A 16,808-nucleotide genomic window follows, 5' to 3' on the forward strand; every position below is an offset into this window, starting at 1 on the left:
TATAATCCTAACTGTATAACTATAGGCAACTCATAGGCTCAGTTTACTTATCAATAAATTGGAGATAATAAAATCTACCTCCCACGGCTGTTATGAGGCTCAAATGAAATGATACAGTAAAGCTGCAAAGTGCTATATAATTGTATTTTTTTTCCTTTCTTAAGAAAAATCTCCTGAGATTTGTCTCTATCAAAAATACACTCTGCTAACATAAAATAATTGAATCAGGGGGCTAGAAACAACTTGGATCAATCATTTAGTCTCTTTCCTTTGCCTTTAGGCAAGACCTACTAAGGTATTCCTTCGATTACTCATTTAGGAAATATTAATAGGTGGTTACTATGAGCATACTGTGGTAATATGGGAAAGCTGAGTGTCCCAGAAAAGGTAATTCACCCTTCATCCTCTGCCTCATTTGCTTTGCCCACGCTCCAGAAATTCAGCTTCATTATCAGGAAATCTTTGTATCAACCCTAAACCCTACTTTTTATAGTTCAAGTTTATTTCCTTGTAGTCAGTCCTTAGGGGGCATAAAAAAGAGCTAGGCCAACCGTGGGAGAATACTTTACAGATTGCAAAATTTTGATTACATTACTCTTCAGCTTTCTCTAAGTAGTAAAATCCAAATTCCTTTCGTCTTTCCTTAGACATCCTATTTTTTTCCCCAAACCCTTTAATTATCCCAATTTTTCTTCTTCAGTCTGTCATTGTCAAACCCAAAATGGCCTGAGGAAAGGCTGACACTAGGAGGGGCTTAGGTATGGGATGGCAGAAGAACCCATCTGGTTAAAATGGAATGCTAGGGGGCATAACTAAGGAATTACTCCTCTCCAATCAGGCTAGTCTCCTCACTTGTCACTAATTTTCTTCCTGTCATCCTACCTTCTTCTCTCTGTTCATTAGAATGTGAGCTCTTGAGGGTAGGAACCACATTTTCCCCTGACCTCGCATCTCCAGCATTCCTTCTTTCATTTCACCCAGCACTTCAGTAATCTGTCTGTGAACATAACGGCTTCACCATGTAGGTATTTATATCCTGGTAATTATTCTCTAGGAGTTTCATCTCTATCTGTCTTGCCTCCCTAATTAGGCTGTAAACTTCTTAAAGACAAATGTTTCTGTGACATCCCTTGCATTTTTGTATCCTCCTCTGTGCCTGGCACACAGTGTTGTTATTTGAGTACACAGTGGTACACAGTGGTACACAGTGAATGATGAATGAATAGTATAAAAAAAAAAAAAAAAAAAAAAAAAAACCTGACCAAAATGAGTGTAACCGAAAGCTCATGGCACGCTCTCAAGATCATATACTTTCAGGGCTTATGATAGACAAAATGTGGAAGCAGGTGAAGTTTGTTATAACGATCTCAGCAATTCCACACTTCCCCTCCGACCCCCACCCCACACATGTCCTTTACTGGCCTTTTCCCAAGTACTCCCAAGTTCTCGCAGGGTTAGGATTCTGAAGTGCTATTCACAGACGAATCAGTCTTCTTTGATATTCTGTGTCTAGGGTATTAATGCTCTGTGATATATTTTCATTTTAACTGAGGGCTTCTATAGACTTGAGCTACTAGGTGGCAAAGTGGATCAAGTTCTGGGCTTGGAGTCAAGAAGACCTGAGTTCAAATCCATGCTCAGACACTTACTAGCTGTGTAACCCTGGGCAAGTCACTTAACCTGGTTTGCCTTAGTTTCCTCATACGTAAAATGAGCTGGAGAAGGACGTGACAAACCACTCCAGTATCTTTGCCAAGAAAACCCCCGAAAGGGGTTACAAAGAGTTAGATACAGTTGAAAAATGACTAAACAAAAGAAATATATAATCTTAGCACAAAGGAATAAGAACAGTAGGAATTTAGTTCAGGCATTTTGGAAGCCCAGCAAGAGATATTTGTGGACCCTTTCAGAGCCCTTACATCAGACCAGCCCAGTACATTCCTATTCATGCATCACAGTATCACTAGCACATGTTTTCAGATTGCAATTGGTGTATACTCCTCAGCCTCATTCTTTCTGAGAAATACTGACCTAGCTAAAAGTGACATTTACTTTGTTTCCAGATTTAATGGTTATATAGGGAGGCACTAATCCTGACTCCTTCGTCGCTGGAGCAATAGACAACAGCAGCCCTGGAAAGTAAGAGACAAGGAAACCCCCTGGATGTTGTTCCAGATTGTTTCTTCTCTCCCACTGGACTCTTAGACCATTGTGGCTGCTTGTAATCCTCTCTTCTCTGTACTACTCCATGTGTGGCACCTCCCTGAAATCCTGCCCTTCTGCATACCCTTTCTGGGGAGGGCCCAATGGGTGGATGGAAGGAGAGAGGGCAGGGCAGCTGGAATGGAGCAACACAGGGAGCTGTAGTACAGACAGTCCCTGCTGCCAAGAAGGAAAACTGAGCCAAGCTGATTCAGAGAACTGATAAGGGGGAATGAGAGAGAGAAGGATAGGACTGGGCAAAGGAATTTTCCTAAAGTTGCTTCCCCCTCCCATCCTCAGCACCAATGACAGCTCCTATTCCTTCAGATACTTAGTCACTGTACATTCAAAGGAAGGAGAATGTATTCCTAACAATTAACCACTTCCTTACAGGGCCCTATCACACAGTTATCTAAGAAGTTGTGCTAGTGGGTAGATATGGCCAATTCAGGAAAAGTAAATGGTATATAGCTATGTGACAATATTTTTGATTAATGGAAGCAAGGTCACATCTTTCAGGAGGGGCATATCTAATACATGCATCCATTTTCTTCGTGAATGGAAACTGTCATTTTGTTGGTATAGGAAACTAATGGAAAACTTCCTCACCCGTGCAGGTCAGCACCTTCTCTACAATTTATAGGTTTAGAGAATTGCCTGAGGACATTGAGGATATAAATGACTTGCCCAGGGCCAAACAGCAAGTATCTGTCCTAGGCTGGACTTCCTGACTCCAGGCTAAAACTTCATTCAAAAGAGCTCTCTCTATACCCTAAATATCTTGGCATAAAGTATTCTATACTATCATATGTGCTACAATGCACAGTTTATGTGTAAGATGATAATGTCTACATTTTTATTGCATAAGGCTCTAATAGTAAATACAGCAGGGTCACTATTCTGCAAATATTATTCAGCTCTTACTATGTGCAAGGCATTGTGCTAGATACTGAGGGAGATAGAACAATCAATATACCATCTCTGCTTTCAAGAAGCTCATTACCTAATATAAAATATAAGGAATATGTGCAAATAATATAAAATATGATAAAAGTGAGAGAAGGGAGAGAACAGGAGAGGGAGAGGGGGAGAGAGGGAGAGAGGGAGAGGGAGAGAGAGAGAGAAGAGAGAGCATTTCGAGGAAAGGGTAAATGGAGGAGATGGCATTTGAGCTGGCTCTTGAAAGATGGGTAGGTGATAGGTAGGATTTCAACAGGTTAGACTGGGGGGGCGGGGCATCCTAGGATCATAGCTTTAGAGCTGCAATGGCATTACAGATTGTCTAGACCAACCTCTCATTTTACAGATGAAGAGACTGAGGCCTTAAAGAACTGAAATGACTTCTCCAACATCACACAGGTAGCAAGTAGCAGAACCTGGATCCAATCTAAACCTCTGTGTGATTCCATAACCAGCACTATTGCCGCTATACTACAGCTGCCTTCATGCATTCCAGGCACCGGGAGTGGTGTAAGCAAAGGTAAGAAGGCAAGACAGCATGGCATTATGAGGAAACCAACCAGCAGCTCAGTTTGATGGTGCTGTCTAGTAGATGAGAGGAGATGTAAGTAAGGCTGGAAAGGAAGATTGGGGCAAGATGGTGGATGGCTTCAAATATAAGGTCAAGGAATTTAAACTTTATTTGGTAGGCAAAGTTAAGCCAACAGAGGTTTCTGAGCTAGGGAGTAACATGAAAAAAAATATATGAATTAAGAAGAGCAATCTAGCAGTGGGGAAGCACTGATTCAATAAGGGCTAGAGAGGTTGAAAGCTCTTTAAAATTAGGAGACTGGCAATAGGGAAGGGGTAAGGACTGGTCTAGCATGGTGGCAATGGGACTAGGAAAGGACTTTGGGGAGTAAGACTCTGCAGGACTTAATAAATCAGACAGGGTAAGGAGAACAAGGAGTAGTGGAAATAAAAGAGACAAAGATGACTTTTTTTTCCAGCCTATCAGAGTTGTGGTGCTATGAACAGAAAGCCAAAAGGGGAAACACATTTTTAAGAGGAAGATGGTTTTTGTCTAGGACTCTTCTTTACTTAAAATACTGAGTATGAGTTGCCAACCAGGCACCCAGATAGAAATGTTCAGTAGATAGTTGGACAAAGGTCTGGAGTTCAGAAGGGATGCTATGGCCAGAGACATAGATTTGTGTGTCTTCTGAATAGATATATCTACTTACCATGGGAATAAATGAGTCTCCTGAGGAAGAGAAGCAGGTATATATATATATACACATACATATATATACACACACATATATATACACATATGTGTATATATGCAAATCAGAGACACTTTCTCCCTTTCTTACCCCCCCCCAAGGTAAGCTGAGTTTTCAACCAATTTAAATGATAAACATAACTTGTTCCATCTACTCACTGTCAAATTTCACTAAGGCCACCAAGAAGTTAATTCTCTATTTCTCCAAGTTTAATGTTGAAAGTGGGGAAAAGGAGAACACAGAATAGAGCTCTGTATCTGAAAAGGACATTTTTTTTTGTCATAGTGTAATGGAAAGATCACTAACCTCAGAGTAGAGAAATATCTGGATTGAATCCTGCTTCAAACACTTTATAGCTATGTGAATATAGTTGTCACTTATTTTTTTCTAAGCCTCAGTTTCCTCATCTATACAATGGGGAAAATAATATATTTATATTGCGGTTATGAAGACTAAATCTTAAAGTTATATAAATGTCAATGATCAATATTCATCCCTAAAAGAACAACTTTCCTCAGCTTGCAAGGCAGGCAAATTTGAATTGTGGAATAATCATTAAATAGGTGAGAAGCAGTACATTTCAAATCAGGAGTTAACTTTTTTGTGCCAATTTAGTGAAGCAGAGGGATTCCTTATCAGAATAATGCTTTTAAATGAATAAAATGCATGGGAATACAAAGGAAAGCAATTACATTGAAAGTTATCAAATATATATATTTTAAAAGTTCATAGACCTCAGGTTAAAACCTCTAACAAAAAAAGAAGCTTTCACATTTTGTTTTATTTGCCCTGATCTGTGCTTGGAGAAATTTCAATAACTGCACAAAGGAAATATATTTATCCATTTATTTGAGTAAGATCTGAATAATCTAGGTGATACTTTTCATATCACTATTTCCCTCCATATTTTCTTCACCTTCCTGTGAAGGTGTTTCCACTGTGTTCCTGTGGTTCGAGCATTTTTATATTTGTGTTGGGTTCCAGGCCATTGTGTCGAGCAGTCAGCTCATAGTTTGTGTGAGCTGATTGTTAAACTTTTAGTGTTGACAAATCAGGGCTTCATTTGTTCATTGTCTAGACTTAATAAAGCGATAGAGAAATTGTTAATAATGTCGATTATACTTAAAAGTGTTACGCATTCATTTTTTTTCCTTTTGCTGTGGGTTGTTAAACATTTGCCAGCATACTTTTGGTTCCAGGGTTTGGGTCTCAGGCTGAGCACTCATTTTGTCCGTGCCATTCTTCCCTCTTCTGGAAAATTTCTTTACATGAGGGTCTGCACATATTGGGGATGCACAGCAGGTAGAAAGCACTGTCTGGGTTGCAAAAGCTTTTTTTAAAAAATTTTTAAAAGCTTTCTGCAAAACTCCCCTGGCTGGAGGCCAGGCAGGGGAAAAGGGAATTTTGTGAGCCTGGAATGTTGAAACATGTCAATTTCCCAACCTGACTACTTTTTACACATCAATATCCCACGTCCTGCATAACTTTGCTTGTTGTATTAAGCATTTGTTTGGCTTCGCCCTTTACTCCACCATCTCCTCCTTTAGTGCAGTCATGATACTTATTGGATGATATGATCTGACGTGTCAGGTGCTGAGACAGCCCTGTGTGAGGTATATTTCCTCTGTGTGAGATAGTTAACCTTGAGGCTCGGATTGGTGTAGAAATAGAGGCCAGTAGCAGATTTTTCCAGTAGTCGCCACTAAAAACGTTACCTCTCCCCATTCCCAAAGGATTTTCTCCAGGCTGAGAGATTCAAAATCAGGATGACAAAGTCTTAGCAATGTGGCAGATACAAAGACTTGTTAAGTGCATCCCTGCGTATGGCCCAAGTTTAAGCAGTCCCTTGTAAGATCTACCTACCTTATCTCGAAGCTTTCTGTCTCCCCTTGCCTCTACCTCTGGGAGACTGTTTGCTCTTTTGGGACAGAACTCAGATGATCCCGATTGTAACCCCTTGCACCTGGGCTACCAAACACCCCACTTCTGAAGCCTAGTTTCCTCTCTTTCCATCCATGCATGTTTGAGTCGCCTACGGGTTAATGATTTAAAGGTGCCACGGCAGGTTATCCTCTGTCCCTCCCCGCCACAAGGAGAGTTAGAGCGGGTCTGTTTATGTAGATCTGCTTGGGGGCAGTCACATGGATCAAATGGCCGAACTGCTCTACTACGGCCGCCTCGATTTCCCTGCTCCACTCGCCGCTGCCTAAGTTGTGCCGGAGAGGCGACGGAAGCGGGGGTTGGGGGGATTGGGGGAGAAAGAAGAGCAGATATCGAACAGGTGGAGAATCTCTGGGAGCGGAGGTCTGCCCTGCTCCTCCCGGGGCAAACTCAGGTGCCTATTGCATGAGAGCAGGGGTGGTGTAGGTGGGCTCCTGCGATTGGGTAGGGGAGGAGTGGAGCTAAAATTGTACAGATTGGTGGTGATGGAATGTGTGGGGGTGGGGAGGGAGGTTTGGGACCTCAGCACTTACCCTCTAAGGCTGCCCCTGAAGGTGTGTGGAGGGGGAAGCGGGGAAGAACTGAAAGCAGTAAATAGCAAGGTGGAGGGGGGAATGGGCAAAGCAATAATTGGAGGGGGAGAGAGCAGTAATTGTCAAAGGGGGAACGCAAAAACGGTAATTGTTGGGGGGACAGCAGTAATTATCATGGGGGCGCGCAAAGCAATAACTGTCTTTAGGGGGAGAACAGTAATTGTCATAGAGGTGGGATAGCAGTAATTTTCTGGGGGGTGGGATGCGAGGTAGCAGTAATAAGCATGGGGGCAGAGTAGGGGGTACGTGTGAAGAGTCTGGGACCTAGTTCCTAGCCCAGCCCCTGCCTTCCCTCGTGCCCCTCCAGGCGCTTAAAAAGTATACTCCCAATTGAAAGCACCTTGCACACCCGCAGCCCGGCAGCCTGCGCTTCAGAGCCCCTCCCCCCTGCGCTGGGGTAGCGACCCCTCCCAGGCAGGCTGGACTCTAGCCGGGGCTTCTTTCTCTTTCTCTCGCTCTCTTTTTTGTCCTCTTCTAGCCCCCGCGTGGCAGGACGATGGGTCAGCTAGGAAAAAGTGAATGAAGGAGGAGGAGGAGGAGGAGGAGGCGGAGGGAGGCGGCGGCGTTGGCGTTGACTTTAGCGTTGGCGTTAGCTTTGGCTGTGGCTGCAGCCGGAGGAGGAGGAGGAGGAGGAGGAGGAGAAAGAGGAGGGAGCGCCCCTGACTCTGCCCGGGCCGCAGCGGGCGGGCTGCACGTCGGGGTCTGGGCGCTCGGCGGCTGCCGCAGCGGCCAACAGAGCAGCGCCTCCCCTTCGCAGCGTACCCATGGATAGCCTGCCGGCCTCCGGGGCCAAACCCCCAAGCGGGTAAGCCAAGGAAGCTGGGTGAGCCAGCTCGCAACTCAGTTTATTCTTAAATCGCTTGCTTTGAGTTTTAATTGCCCCCACCCACCCGCCGCGCGCAAACAAGCACACATACACTGGAGGGTGCCTTCCTTGCCCAAACCAAGGGGTTTGGCCAGAGTATGTGCGTATGTGTGTGTGGGGGGGTAATTCACTTTGTCCCTCTCACCCTAACTTAGCACCAAGCGCGAGGGTCGACTTTGGTGCGTATTTGTGTACTTTGTATGCTGGGGTCGTTTCCCAGGTAACAGTGTCAGGCCTGAGACTAAGTGCAGTTTGTTGGGTTGCTTTCTTTTTAAATGAGATTTAGGCAGCCCAGCCCCAACCTAATTATCCTCGTAGTAGTCTGTAGCAAACACTTACTAATTGCACTCTACACTTAGATTGTTCTGTGTGCTTTTATTCTCCTTGCCTAACGACCGTTCCCCCTGCATTCTCTTCCCTCCCACCCCTCCCCAACTCTTGGCTATGGAAAGAAGCTTTGAACACTTGAGGGGAAACCCAGAATCAGTGGTACTAAGACTAATGGATGCCAGGGAAGCAATCCCCTTTCCTCTAACTTCAAAATTCCCAGCTCATTACCGTGGCTTGCTAACTCTAAATGGAACTTGCATCCTTGACTCCTGCCTAGCTTAGTTTTGTACTTTCACCTGTCTTATATACCTGCTCTACCTGCACAAATCTAATTAATAATGATTACGATTACTAATAGTAGCAGTTTCACTCACTGTTCCTCCCAAAATGTCCTCTTGGACCATAGCCTCACTACAGTGCTCCTAGAACTTCTGAAATCCCTTGGATGGGGGCAAATGTGCTATGAGTATTGGAAATGGAATGAGTGGGTGGGGATTGGGAGTGCACCTGCTTATGGAATGGGCCCATGCTTTCAGCCTGTTTTGCACACTAGCAACTGGACTTGAACATGGGGAAATGGGGGACAGCAGATCTCTTTCTCCCTGCAACTATCCCCACTGACTCATCAGGGTCCATATGCTGCTGCTGTTGTCTTAGTCTTTCAAAAGGGTTTTCAGAGACAAAAGTTTTCCTTTTCCTTTTTGCCAGGAAAAAGTGAGACAGCGAAGCAAATCAAATAATTTTGGAGCTCTGGAATGTTAAGAAGAATTTTTTTTTTCAGTGCTCTTATGTGGTGTTTACATAATTCCCTTTGATTGGACAAATCCAAATAAAGAAAAAAATGTGGGAAATCCTTTTTAATGAGCACACTAAAATTAACTAGGCAAACACAAAACAAAATTACCTTTAAATATATTGTTTTAATATGCCTTGATGAAATAGCAATGAGTTGCTAGAATCATTTTTTACCTTTAAATAAATGAAAAGAAAGGATAAAGAAGAACATTTTCTAAATAGATACCTACATACATATATACATATATTAAGGACTTAAGAGTTCAATGCAAAACTAGATGCGATAGGTTTTTAGCATAGATTCATATACGTAAAAGTTGTCTGAAGAAATAACTAATCTAGAGACTTCTGTGGTAGGAGGTACCCCACTAGTCGATCAAAAATATGTTTTTTTAATATTTAAATGGCAACAAATACAAGATGTAATATGACAGCCATTTGGAAATTCTTTTGGAGTGTTATTAATTACCAGTGTTGGGAGATTCTGGCCTGTCCACCCCCAGTCAGATTCCCAACTGTAATTGTCTGATTTGTTTGTTGGAGTTGGTTTGATAGGAAAATAAGGGTTGTTCTTAACTCTTATCCACTCTTTCTCCCCTCCCTCTTTTGAGGGTGTGAGCCTATTTGTTTTAATATACTCAATAAATAGAGGTCAAGAAAACATTGAATTGTTTGTTTTAAACGGAGCAAACTTTGGTTTTGTTGGGATGACCTCAATTCTTATGTATTAAAGGTCAGTAAATAAATAAAATTGCTGAAAAGAATCCTTTAATGTAGGTAGAGAGAACCCATTGCTTGTCTAAATTAACAGTACTTTATAAAGATAGACAAGGTATTGAATTCTGGCTGATGGTGGGAATGAAGTTAGGGTCCTTTTATTCATTACTTTAAAAACATTGTTCACTAGTTGCTTGCTATTTAAGAAAAGAAGATAGCAACTGCTGTAGGTTTGGGAAGAATTCTTTCTACTTGAGATTTCAACTGTGAAATAGAAAGTTTAAAAAGAAAATCAGTTAACTCTTGTTTTTCTGCACAGTAGGGACAACTGATTTGCTTGATTTTTCCCAATTCCAAATCTATATATGGGTAGGGACTGCTGGAGGATGTTACTTCTTTGTGTAGAGACAGCATAAATCGGGCAAAAAAAATTATTAAATTTAGGAAATTTATAACTAGATTGCAAAAAGAAACTGGGTTTACGTGATAATTAAATGGTGGAATGGGACGTGAACTTGATTATTGTATTAAGAAAATTATTTTTAGTGTTTGTTTAAAAAAGTAGGTAGTTTTCAATTATTTTGAAATTGGGCAATATATAAAACATTTCATTAAGGTAAATGACATAACTTCTTTAGTGGAAATACCTAGATAGATTCTTGTTTAAGAACAAGATGAACTACTTAAAAAAAAAAAAAAAGAACAAAAACGACTTAGCAAGGTTCAAGGTCATCTTTATGGAGTTTTACAGTTGAATTTCTGTATTCTGCCTTTGCAAAACTTTATTGAATTAGCAGCAAAGAAAACTAATAAAATATATTTGTGAGATATTTAGGAAATATTTGGATATTAGGAAGCATTGCTTTTAGATCACCTGTTGTAATAGTCAAGAAATCAGGAGTATTTTCTGGAATGGCCATTTAGTACGGAGTCTACTTTGTAGGTCAGCGATCCTTAAAGTGTGGTGTGGTGACCCCCAAGGATACTTGAGACCCTTTCTGGTTAGATCGTGAGATCAAACTCATTTTTATAATGACACTAAGACGTTTTAATTTTCAATACACTATTAATATATGCAAAGCTCTTGAGAAGGAGATCCTGAATGATGTTGTTGTTTTTTTTAATGTAAAGAGATCCTGACTACAAAAAGTTTGAGAACAGCTGTTTCAGGATATCTCATGTGTAAGTTGCTCCTGGAGGCTTGTAGTTTGCCAGAATAGTTATTTAATTTTTTTTCTATACCATGAAAGTGGGTTTCTGTGCAGTATAGCAGGTTGTGACTATGTAAATGCTATAACAGCTGGTGAATTTGGTGAAATAAAACAACTGGTCAGTTTAATGAAGTAATAAGCAAGAGAGAAACATGTGGGATATCAGCCAAATGGGACCTGGGAGATCACCCTGTGTAAACTGATTTTTTTCAAGTAAGTAAACAGTTCGGGAGAGGTGAGGTCAGACTGGATGTTTGAAGGGATTCACTAGTTTAATCTACACTGTTGAAGGATTGTAAATGAATGTTCAGTATGAGTTTGATTTTGCTCAAGTCTGACATTTTGAAACTCAAATTATGCTATTTTCAGGTTGATAAACTTATGTAGACTTATGTTTTTAATGTTAGAGTATATGTAAAAAGCCTGTGATTATTTTGTAGTGAAAAAAGAGACCTACAAAAGTTTAACTTTTCTTTAAAAAGGGGTATGTGAAAGCCATATAACATGAATGATTCTAGTAATAATCATAGTTATGTATAACAATAATAATTCTAATAACTAATTGAGTGTTTCAAAGCCACATTTGTTTGCTTTGTGGTTACAGGGGCAGTGTGTTGGATAACATGCTTTCATTCTTTCAAAAGATCTAGCGTTTATTGATTGAATTAGCTGTGTTGTTTTTGTTTTCTACCCCTCTTCTTTCTGCCATTTATTTAGTTACATAACTGTTATAGTTAAAGGAAGATGCCATTTTGAATACATTTTCTTTACTCCAATAAATTTGTGAATATTAAATGCAGGTGTTGCTAGATGTGAAGAATATAAGAGGTCCATGAATCTTATCCCTATATTAAAAAATGTGACTTGAGAAGTTGGGCCCTTTGCTGCCCATGCAGTATTTGAACGCCTAATGACATTACATAAACATCTCTTTGAGAACATTCTGGATTTTCCAATGATTGTGCAAGGGTGAACAGACTAGAATGCAATGAGAAATGCATATGGAGATTTGGAGAAAATTTTGACCGTCCCCTGCCCCTGGCAATTCTGGCATTCAGAAGTTTCCTGTGAGTCTTTCTTCTTAGAGCAGATTTACTCTTCATAGTCAGATTCCAAACAAAGGATCACATATTTAGAGCTGGAAGGGACCTCAGAGGTCAGCTAATCCAATCTTCATTTCATTGATGAGGAAATTGGGGGTCAGAGAAGCAAAATTATTTTCCCAAGGCCACACAGAGCCAAGCAGAGCTCAGGTCCCAGATCATAAGCAGGTCTTTTCCTAAGATAATCAACCAACAAGTATTTATTAATGTGCTTTAGGATCCTTAGAATTCCATATTTTTCTCACACCTCGCCTTGTACAAGAAACTTTTACTGATTCTCCTAGCTCTGAACCACTGCTCCTTAAAGTACCTAGGATTTATTTTGCGTATATTCTATATATACTTTTTTATGTACATGTTATCTCCCTAAAATGCAAACTCCCTGAGGGCAGGAACTGTTTCAAGTCAAGTCAACAAGCATTTTTTTTTTCCTTTTTATCCTGTACCACCAAGCACAATGCCTGGAACACAGTAGGTGCTTAATAAAGGCTCATTGAGCCATTCTTTTCTTTAGCTTGGAAGTACTGAATGGAGTGAAGGGTAAAAAAAATTAAAATTTTTGTCACAGATTTTTTTAAGGAAAGAATCATTATAATAATTAGGCAACTTGATAATGCCTTCTTTGATGAACTGTGGAATATAAGTTCCACGAGGATAAGGAATTTTATTTTTTTCTTTTTATTCCCCAGTAACTGATCTTTGTATATAGTATATATAAGTGCTTAATAACCATTTATTGTTTAGAACAGTTCTAAAGAAGATAAAATACATCATACGCTACACCTATCCAGCACAGCACAATACCTGACATCTAGTAGGTATTTAATAGATGTTTATTGATTGATATAAAGTAACCTTCTTATTGTGCCATAGTTGATTAGAAATCTCTGGTATCATGGCTCTCTACGGTCTGGCTCCTACCTACCTATCCAGTCTTATGTCATTATTTGTTTTCCTTCACGGACACTCTTGTCAGACTGGCCTTTTGCCTGTTGCCTGTCCTTGGTTATTTCATCTCCTGTCTCTGGCTTAGACAGGGTTACTTCTCCGTGTCAGGAATGTACTCCTTCCTCTTCATCTTTGTCTCAGAAAAAAAAAACAAAAACAAAAAAACAACAGCAACAACAAAAAACCCCAACCCTAGCTTCCTGGCACACCTCAGCTACTTCCTTCCATACAAGGCCTTTCCTGTTCTATCCTCCAGGGGTTCTGTTCCTCGCCTTTTGAAATTACAGTATTACATGGTATTTATTTATCTCTATGGACATACTTCATCTTTCCTACCACTCTACATCTCCCTGCAACCCCAGATTTTAAGCCTTTTGAGGGCAGGGATTTTTGCACTTTTTTCTTTGTGTCTCCAGCTCCTACTATAATACTACAATACTTTACTCCTAGGTGCTTAATATCTAGCAAAATTGGATGTTACATATTCTATTTGGTTTTTATATTTTGCTGTTAGGGTGATAACAACCTTGCTCTTACTAATTTTTAAAGTATCTTTTTTGCATGTTTAGTTCGTTTCCTGTTCATTTTCTGTTAATTTTGTTCAGTTTCGATTTTCAGTCTTCCATTTTCTTCCTTCTGTTGTCTTTTTTTTCCTACAATATTTCACGCAGGTTATGTTCCATTTTTACTTTGAGTAATGATGTTCTCATCAGTATAACTTTACCTTAGTCTTCCTCATCTTCCATTTCAGTTGATGCTTCTATCATGATCTAAAACTTTTACCTCAAATGTAGTTTATCATTTTAGGGAGATATTTCAGGCTGTTCATGTTGGTAATCATGTTTTCATGATTTATTTCCATAGGTTTTAGTAAGACCTCAAAGTTACTGAACCCTATAAAATAGTATATCAAAGTGCCATGGAATTCCCCAATAACATTGAATTCTTGGTGTCCCATCTGCCTCTAACTGTAAAGAAGAGTAGGTGTCTTTTGCAAGAAAAGAATCCTTTTTAAAAAAATTTATTATTAATCACACCTAACTTCATCTAATTCCATTAGTCTCTAACTCACTAGCATCCACGTACTTTGTTGTCATTATAATAATTAGTTCTTCCTGGGCTGCTTTTTAACATCTTAGGTTGTTTGACCGGTTAACATTTAATCTTGCTGACTAAATAGTGCATTAAGAAATGGCATATTTTGAAAACTAAAGAAGAGAAGACTTGGGTAATGGTAATGGATTATTTTCAAACCATGCCTCTTGAACTCATGCCATCCTTCTTATCCTTGTCTGCCTAGAATTTGGGTTCTTTTTTGGGCTCTGGTAGTTGAACTTTTCACTGAACTTGCCCAGGTTCACGGAACCAGGCTTCCCATGTCACTTCCCAACCATTTTCAAACCATGATGCACATGAACTCTTCTCCCCACCCCCCCCATTTCCCCTTTATGTGTTATCTTCCCTCACTAGATGTAAGCTCCTTGAGGGCAGGGACTTTTGCTTGCTTGTATTCATATCCTTAGTGCTTAGCATAGTGCCTGGCACATAGTAAATAATTTTTTTTCCTTAAATCAATCAATAAAGACTTATTAAGCTCCTTCCTTCCTTTTTTCCTTCTTTTCTTCCTTAATTATCTTCCAGTATGTGAAAGGACCTCTTGGGGGAAAAGGATATGATCTTTCTCTGTTGCTTTAGAAAATGAAACAAGGAGCCAAGGTTGGTGCTATTGGGAAGCCAATTTTTATTTGATATAATTACATCGAGGAAGTAACATTTTAACAAAAAGAGATGTTCAGAAATGGACAATGCTTCCTGTTTGTAGAAATTGAATTCCTCATCAATGGAAGCGTTGAAACAGAAGCTGGGTGACAAGCTGTCATATGGAGGGGATTGATTCCTCGAGTGGTGTCTTAGAGGTCATTTATTTTGTCCTGTTCCAGGATAGGAAATCATATGTTCTACAGGTAAAATACAGTTACAATAAATACCAGTGCCAAGAAAGTTTGAGAAAAGAAAAAAATACTTCCTAGCCAAGAGCCTATATAGTTTAAGTAGTATCTAATACAATAAATTCCAGGACAGCAAAAGGGTTTGGAGCAATCCTTAGAAGTTGATGAGATGTCGTCCATATTTCCAGATTAGCTCTCTATACTACGAAACCCTGTAGTCATTTTCTAAAAAGCTTTGTTAAAGCCCTTTGTTTTTACACCAGTTATTTCCTGATTTCTCCCCACCCACCCCTACACCTACCTCCACTAAACTCTTATAACATAGAAGAATCCCATGAAACCTATCTTGATTTCCCCCAGCTCTCCCTCTAGTTGATAGTACCACTCTCAAATAACTTTGTATATACTGTTTTTTGTACTTTCTTATCTGTTTATATGTTGTATCCCTTCAGTAGAATGTAGACTCCTTGAGGGCAGGGACTGCTTCATTTTTGACATTGTATACTTAGGATCATGCTTAGCCACATATCTGGAACTGAATAAATAATAACACTCATTCAGTGAAGAAAAGTACCAGAGTGGGTATTAGAGTTAGTCTATACTTAACTATAAGTCTAGAAAAGTCAATCTTTCTATATATGTCTCTTTAATGTAGCCCAGTGGGAGGGTGTTATATTTTAGTGGTTCCTGAAATTTAAAGGTGAAAGTTTTGCAGGGGTTGGACTAGAGTTCTTCTAAGACCTCTTCTAGGTCTATGTCTGTGAGCCTATGACGGAACTGTCTTTACCAGTTAGTAATATTTTTGAGAAATATGTTCACCTTGTAAGGATTGAAAACCCCTCCCTAAGACTAAGATGCCTTTCTTTTGGTCTTTAAATTATTAAAAACTCACTTCTATTAAAGGGGGGCAGAACTCTGTAGTGGGATGAACTATGGCATTTTGAGGAAAAAGGTTTTAGTAATAACGCTCTGAGCTTCAGTTTCCTCACAAGTAGAATGAGGCCATTAGAGCAAATCAACTCTAAGGTCCCTTCCAACTAGAAAAATTACTTGAATAATTCTTTTCAGAACAGTTTTGTTCACTAATGATAAAATGATTAGTGAGGTAATAAACATTTATTTCTCTTATTCGCTTAGTTCCTCTTAAAGTGACCCTTCTTGTCTGTGGCCTTGGTTATATAAAAATAATCAAATCCTGTGAGACTGAAACATTTAGTTTTCCTGGTATCCCATGGCCAGTGATGCTAGCTATGTATAGGCTAATTCTTGGAGACTTTGAAGACTAGTGGTCACATTACTTGGAATGAAATAAGGTTTTAATTAAAGTGGCTATATTTCTGATACTGGGGTGAAACCAAAGCAGACTGGTGAGCTGTTTGTATGTTGGGGGGGAAGGGAGAGATGAATTATTTTTTACAGACTTTTCCATAGTTCCCATATTTATTCCCAAGTGTCTCAGGGACAGGATCACTAGAAAATACTAGTCCTCGAGGGTTCTGCAAGACAGTAATTCTGCAGGTGCCAAGTAGCTTAGGACTCACGTGGCTGATGAATCGTCTCCTATGGTCAGTTCCTTGTTGGAGAAAAGGGATCTGAGCTCAAATCTTTTGGCACACCCCTAAGCAGTATAAACATCTTTGTACTTCACTGAATTAGCCGTTTATCTCAGATATGGTAATTCACAAAGCACCTCTAGTAGCTTAATGTTTCTTGATCACTTGAGTTTGTCTACAGGGGAAACCTGAGAGAGCCTTCCTTAGTCGGGTTGTAGGATGCATAGAAATTGTCATTCTAGGAGAAAAAATAATTGCTGTGTGTAATCAAGCACCTACTGTGTGCTAGGCACACAGGCGAAGGCGAAGACAAAATGAGCTAGTCCTTCCCCATGAAGAACTTAAATTCTATCTGTGGAAAGAGCTTATATATGTT

The 16,808-nt window shown here is 39.9% G+C and overlaps 1 protein-coding gene across 7 annotated transcripts in view; it reads left to right on the forward strand.

Annotated features, from left to right (window-relative positions):
- The first annotated feature begins 3,522 nt into the window (after positions 1-3,522).
- COBL (cordon-bleu WH2 repeat protein) overlaps positions 3,523-16,808 on the forward strand; it is a 345,422-nt gene continuing 332,136 nt past the window's right edge. For 5 of the 7 annotated variants that reach the window (XM_027837119.1, XM_027837125.1, XM_027837123.1 and 2 more), the window contains exon 1: positions 7,697-7,766. In XM_027837119.1, coding sequence (XP_027692920.1) covers positions 7,726-7,766 — 41 coding nt within the window. In that variant the 5' untranslated portion in view covers positions 7,697-7,725. Of the gene's footprint in view, positions 3,683-6,675; positions 6,763-7,696; positions 7,767-16,808 lie in introns of those variants that run through there. The other 2 variants (XM_027837120.1, XM_027837126.1) reach the window with 2 other exon arrangements.

Source organism: Vombatus ursinus, unplaced genomic scaffold (genome assembly GCF_900497805.2).
Source record: "Vombatus ursinus unplaced genomic scaffold, bare-nosed wombat genome assembly UNPS02014820.1, whole genome shotgun sequence".
Lineage (NCBI taxonomy): Eukaryota > Metazoa > Chordata > Mammalia > Diprotodontia > Vombatidae > Vombatus > Vombatus ursinus.